Source organism: Epargyreus clarus, unplaced genomic scaffold, assembly GCF_041222505.1.
Source record: "Epargyreus clarus isolate Ecla_fem2 unplaced genomic scaffold, WU_Ecla_fem_2.2 ptg000010l, whole genome shotgun sequence".
NCBI lineage: Eukaryota > Metazoa > Arthropoda > Insecta > Lepidoptera > Hesperiidae > Epargyreus > Epargyreus clarus.
In genome coordinates, this window is record NW_027332218.1 from 1,689,500 (window position 1) to 1,696,551 (window position 7,052).

General features: G+C 37.1%; 1 protein-coding gene across 1 annotated transcript; it reads right to left on the reverse strand.

Annotated features, from left to right (window-relative positions):
• Positions 1-234: 234 nt before the first annotated feature.
• BBS5 (Bardet-Biedl syndrome 5 protein) lies at positions 235-5,194 on the reverse strand. Its single transcript, XM_073076938.1, has 7 exons — positions 4,997-5,194; positions 4,574-4,722; positions 3,578-3,755; positions 2,629-2,719; positions 2,099-2,245; positions 1,413-1,601; positions 235-605 (listed from the first exon to the last, which is right to left on the reverse strand). The coding sequence occupies exons 1-7, from the start codon at positions 5,059-5,061 to the stop codon at positions 402-404; spliced, it is 1,023 nt and encodes a 340-aa protein (XP_072933039.1). The 5' UTR covers positions 5,062-5,194; the 3' UTR covers positions 235-401.
• Between the last annotated feature and the right edge of the window lie 1,858 nt (positions 5,195-7,052).

Below are 7,052 nucleotides of genomic sequence, written 5' to 3' on the forward strand. Positions count from 1 at the left end.
TATGCCCATCTATTTGTATCGATATCAGTCATGTTTCTTATCATTACGCACACACATAATACTTTTCGTATACTATCGAAAAAATAGGGACAGATACATACAGGATTTGAAAAGATAACCAATATAGTAACAAAGTCGATATTTTATTTTAATTAGTCTATTGCTATTACTAAAATAAAACACCGGCAATCAAGTAAAAAAAAAACAACTTTTAGTTATATGATATATCTACTATTCCGTGAATATTTTTATGTTTTATTTAATGAGACAATCTATTTTAGATTTTTTCTAAGGATGAAGTAAAATCTAGTTCTACTAGAGTTTCATCGGATTTTAGTTCTCAATGACGTCATAACACAGTACAAGAACCATTTTTTCTGTAGTTTGTAGCGATAAAAGTTCTACGCAGTGGTTTGCACTTCGAACAAACTCTTTAAAGTGAAGCCTTCTTGCAAGGGTTCTACTGCCAAACCTAAGTAGGGACTGTAGACCGGTGGAGCATCTTTACGATGTTGAGCTGCTAAATAGATATTAGGACCCATCTCTCCACGGGGTTCACCTAATTCTTGAAGCTCTTCGATGTCGTCGTCTGGTTTTTTCGATACCTTGGAACAGGAAACAATGAGATGTAATTCATTCTCAGTTATTCGGCGTGATAAATCAAAATTTAACATTTCGGGAACGTATAAGTTAGGAAGGTATCCGGCTTCAAGGACCAATAATTTAGAGGGAATCCGTATCACTTAAAATTTAGTAAGCGAAAATTTTACCTAAGATGTGTAGAATATACACAGGGGTCTCCTTGCTTGCTTTAAGCTCAGAAAAAAATAAGTAAAAAACGTCAGCATGTCAGGCTTGTTCAAATAGAAGCAGAATTAAATTGTTTGTGGAAAAATGATAAACCAAATAGACTTTGTATATTTCTCACTCAACCTGCACTTCATGGCAGACCGATGACCTTTTTTTTTTTTTTTTTTTTTGTTTTCGAGGGGGAAACCTTCGAAAGGTACCCGGTGCCGTGGGAGCGACACAGAGTTATGTGGGATTCTTACCGCACTAAAACCCCCCCGGTGGCCGTCCTCGGCGCTGCGTAAAGGACTCCGGGATCTTCAGAGGAACGCAACCGGAGTCCTCTTAGCGCGTTGCCCCGTCGGGCTCCGTCCAGGTGAGCATGCCGCTCGCCGCACCGTCTGTTGTACACGACGGTATGCGACCACACATACCGCCGTCCTTCCCGGGGTTGCTGGCCGGGCGGTTTGAGCTCCCACTCTTGCCGCCCGCAACCCCGGAAGCCCCTTTTAGTCGCCTCTTACGACAGGCAGGGGATACCGTAGCCCTATTCTGGTCCCGGAACTACAGGGACAGGCAGACCGATGACCTAAAATGCCAAGAGTATGGTTTTATTTTATTACCTCACTACCCCAATTCATTTCGACACCAAACACAGGTCTGTCAGTATACGCCTGGTGCAGCGCCTGCAGCTCGGTCAGCAAGGGGCGGAGTCTCTCGTTCGAAGCTCGGAAGCCCAGCACGAAGCCGCCTGACGAAGGCCGGATCACGATGACTAGGGCTTCGCCGAACTTGGAGTCACGGACTGAGATCTGTTGCGATAAGGAAATACTTAATATTATTTTAAGTAGGTACTTAAAATTGGAAATGATAATGTTGTCTAACAGATGGTAAATAGACTCTGGGGATCATGGTTATCTTCCGAAATAGGATTGGAGTTCTACCAGATATCGCCACAAATGTGCTAGTCTATAAGTAAGTTAGGAGACCTTGTGTATGTTTCGGGGGTAGAAGTTCGTCTTATTATGATGTTCCACTGCTACCACTTCCACTTCCACTTCTATTTCTAGCTCACAACAGTAGTTGCGCTGTTGTGTTCTGATTTGAAGAGTGTGCAAATTGGGATACATATACATATATGGTAACCCTCAGGAGTAGCTACGCATCAAGTCGACCGTATCTTATTTGGACTTCATTACAGCTGTCTATGGTTGACAGTGACCACATGCACAGGTGAACTGCTTGTCCATTTACTATTAGAGTATTATAATAATGGATTTTTCAACAAATAACTTCTAGTGATTCTCACACTTTCAATAGTGATGTACGGCATAGACACGTTGAAGGCATCGTTGACGTCGGCACGCCACACGAGCCGCACGTTGCTGGCTATCAGAATGCCTAGCGTGCCAGACTCGCTCGACAGATTCCAGATGCCCTCCTCTAGGAAGCATATCTGTTCATGAAATAGAGTTTTTTTAAATAATACAACAGCTTTTACTCAGGATTTCGTTTGCCTGAATTTTCAAAAATGACGCAGGAATACTAGATTTTTTCATCTAAGTATCCAAACTCAACTTCTGACTAATCTTGAAATGAGAAGGGTTTAGACCAAAACTTCACGGAGACTTTACAATTTTAATTTTTAGGCGTACAGAATGTACGTATGTATGTATGTATGTGTATGCACACGATATTTTATTTACTATTATTTAAAATCTAAGATTTGCACGTCATTTTTGCCAAAATGTCTTTAAAGGTTATGTACAAAATGATAAAATATGTTAGTTTCTTCAAGCTCCTTAAAAATCATCTATAAATGCTGTATATGTAACTTACCTTTTCGAGGGGTAAAATTTTTAGTTGCTTGTTGTTTATGATTGCACCCCTGAGTTTTAAATCCCGGTACATTCTTGAATTGGCGTATGCTCTGCAATGTTTGCAAATATCTTTTGTATAGGTACTCTCAGTTATTTCTGTTTTTTGATAGTTTGAATTCCTGTCCAAATTTGTAATCTACCAATACATATTGGATGTAAGTTAATAATAAATTGATTACAGCGCCATCTATTGGATTATATCCTATCTACTAATAAAATCATGTTTAAGAAGTTTTTTTAAAACAAGCTTTATATTTTAATATTGTGTATTATTTTTAGAAAACACTTACATTAGGTATCAACCTATATTTTGAGGATGCATATTAAATAATAGGTCTGTTATCTTGTGGTGCCCGTCATATAGAATTTCGTATGACGTCACAAAGCTAATCATGCATTATTATTCAAACCAAAAGTAAATGCAAAATTTCATCTTAATCAGTTTTGGGTAACTGGTTTATAATTCAGTTGCAAGACTTGACCTGCATGTGGCAAATTTCCACAACTCGTCAATAGATGGCGTTACATGTTTCTGAATAACGTATCGAAGCTTTCATAAGTCCAAGCATAATCATCAGCAGTTGTTCAGGAGTTACACATAACCTAGAGGTGGTAAAACCCTTTGTGATTCAACTTCGGCGGCACCACCACTACACCTATTTTTGCTTGATAACAACATTATTATGCGCTGTTGTGTTATGGTTTGAAGGGTGTGTAAAGGAGACATACTTTTCGGAAGCGTTCCAGCTTAACTCTCAGGGGTAGTGGCATCTGTGGCCGACTTCAGATAGGACTATCTAATCTTACCTGGAGTTAATTAAAGATGTCCATGGGCGGCAGTAGCCACTTACCATCAGGTGGACTGCATGCTCGTCTGCTACTCCTATATTGTAGAAAAATATACCTACTTATGAACTCCAGCAACCGACGTGTAATGGCGAACGCAGTTAGGAGCCAAGTTTGTGAAGATAAACTCGTATTTGTTCGTCTTGTACCCTGCTAACACGTAGAGCGCCTGCGTGGTGCCTCGGAGACCAGAGTTCACCACTTTCGTGCTGCTTGAGATGATGCAGTTTAGACCAACAGCTGGGAAGGGTTAGAGTTAGAATTAAAATGGGAATGAGTGAAATATAATAAGCAGTGATAGTGTTAAAAACATTGATAGCCTAGTGGTTTAGAAACTCGGCCTCTTGACCGAGGGGTTCGATGTTCAAAACCTCTTTTAAAAAGTTTAAATTTTTTTTTTATAAAGTTATGTTCGTATGAGAAGTTAATTATCGCTTGCTTAAACGCTGACGGAAAACATCGTGACGAAACCTGCACACCTGAGATTTCATAAAAGAAATTTAAAAATCTCGAAGGTTAAGTCTATCAATACGCACTTGGCCAGCGCGGTGGACTATTGCCTAATCTTTCTCATTCTGAAAGGAGACCCGTACCCAGCAGTTGGACAATAATGGGTTGATTATGATAATGATGATGTCAGTGTTTAAAAACAGTGGTAAAAATTCGACATCTAATTGGGGGAATCGTAGGCTACAATTCCAGGCACACATCCTTTATTTTTCAAAGTTATGTGCGTATTAAATCCCTCTTACTCTGAGAAGACGCGTATGTCCAGCAGTAGGACAGAGATGAGTTGATGCCGGTGTATGAAATTAAAGAGCGTGTAACTCATGTGCGCTTCGGAGGTGAAGGAGTGGGAGTGGACAACATATCGGACTCACCCATCAGATAGTTCCAGGTTCGAACCCCGCTTAGGCAGGTATGGGTATTTAAAATTAAATATTCCTTTTTATTGGAATACCTATGTCACAGGGCATCTTATGTTTATGGGTAGAGGAAGCGTGAAAATCATGTCACAAAGTAAATAAACACATGTTTTTTTTAATTTAAAGTCTTACATAAATTAATCCGAGGTGAACTCAAAGAATGCCAAATAATCCTCAGATTAGTGACCACCATTCGGCCCTTGGCGCCACTGTTGCCCTTCGTGTCCTCTATTGGTTCGATTCTGTCGAATACCTTCTCATTCGGCCGTAATTTTAGATATCTGGAAAGACATATTCTTATTTAAACACATTTCAATTTATTTATTTATTAGTATCAGTAGGACAAAGTTTTAATACGTTGAGCTTGTGTATGATGGTCGCTACTCACTTATGTCTTTGTTCAGTTATTATTTATATTTTCAATGATAAAAACATTTTTTTTTATCATTGAATATACTATCTTCAAAGTCGCAAACAATTAATCATAGTATACTACGGAAATTCGATTCATTAAAAAACTACTTGAAAATATAAAGTACAGTTCAATATACTCACAGAAAGGGCAAATCAAATAAGACTTCCCGATCTTCCCAAAGTTCTCCACTTTTGTGTTTCGGCATATTTTATATTTGCTTATTGAAACCTTACATAAGCGTTTACAAGTGCTTACAATATAAATTTAATGTCCAGGCACGTATATTCCTTTGGTATATAGTTTGGTAGATGATATTCGATTAGTTTTTGTTTTGTAACCAGTTGTCCTGGTAACATGGCAGAGTATCGCCTATGGCAACACTGAAGAACACAATGAACGTTCTCTCAATTGCGTCTCATGTAATATGTACTACGAGAACTAATTTCCGTGCACTCTCAATAATTTAATTTAAAAAGCCAGTTATGAAAAACGTTCAGAATTGCAAACATTAGACTACCACATTTTCCCATAAAGCATAAAAAACAAATAAAAATAATAAAAACGAAACATAAAATTCACATTTTGCATTCACTGCAGCCATAAAAAACATTTTAAAAATACGACTTTGGTCTGTCCAGTATTATTAAATTCGCCGCTTAATAAACACCCTCGACGGCTGTAATATTGGAATTATCTTTGCCTCCGACGGAAGTGCTTTTGGCTTTATCGCGAAAATATGAAGATGGCGGCTATTTTAGCGCCACTAACTGAATTATGAGAGCGGCTGTCAAAGAGTTTAAAAGCGGTTAAGTGCCGAAGACAAGCTTTTAATTGACGAAAATATCTTAAAAGCACAGTCTTACATTATTGGATTTGTCATCTTTTGGTTAGGACCTTGTTTTATAGCTACAGAGTGCATGAAATCATATTATTTGGAAATTGTAGTAGAATTAAAGAAAAACAGATAATCGTATTTTTTTTAATTCATCCCCATATAATATAAGTATAGATATCTCACTTGTAATTGAAGGAAGCCATTAAATGGCTTAAGCGGCTGACAATTCTGTCAGCTATTGATTGGCTGTCATGGTGTAATTTACGCGGAACAATGACGACATGCGCACTTAAGTGGTGCAAAAGGACGAAATCGAAGAAAAAGTACGGAGAGATATCGTTTCATTATCGGAGAGACGGAGTACGGAGAGAAAGCGTTAATGCTTTAAAAATTACATTTTTTTAAATAGTTTTCAAACACGAAAATAGATGACAGTGATAATTTCAATTGTCAAAACTGGTTACATTTTTGTTTGGAGCGAGTAATCTTTACTAATCTATGTCCATCTCCTAATACATACATTTATCTGGAAAACTAATTTTGAAGACTAATTTATCTTTCAGTTTTATATGTATACTGCTTGTATAATACGGCTTCCTAAGTAATTACTGATATGTTAACAATAGATAAAACAAATGAGTTAATATTTTTATTAGACAAACTATAATTAATATTATAAAAAATATATAATGTATATTGATTACAAAACAGATAGATGTCATAATCATGTAACTAAGTTTATTAACATTTAATACCTCTTATAACTTTTTAAGTCCCATTACTTGATCCTGGTCTCTCCAAAACTGAGAGTAGCTTAAAACGTATACCACAACGGTTTATAACCACCGAATTTGTGACCATTTTCGATTTATAGCTTACCCCGCGACGATAAGACATGCCTTACTTCTATCGCGATTTTCAGAAGTCACTTCCATTACTTGATAAATTTGAAGTTTTGACACTTATTCCTTAGATTTAGACCCTTTCAGATTTCCGTTAATTATTATTTTGCTTTTAAAGGACCCATTTTAAGTCGGATAAATGAAGATTGAAAGTAAAGACCTTCTAGGATAGAAACAATTTATACAAGAACAATAATATTTTAGTTTTGATTTGTTGATTATATTTCTTTAAGCTTTAGTGGTACTTGGTGGTAACTGATGGGACATCATATTGGAGTCTTAAAATGGCCTGTTTTCTGACAAATTATATTGTCTACATTTCTTCTTTTTGAAATAAATAACTTTGGCTTTGATAGCGCAACGTAGTACAAAACTTGCTGCAATCGCGGTACATACCGTCGATATTGCAGTTATTGTCTGATGTAACCATACTACTCGATGTGTAGCGGATAAATTGCA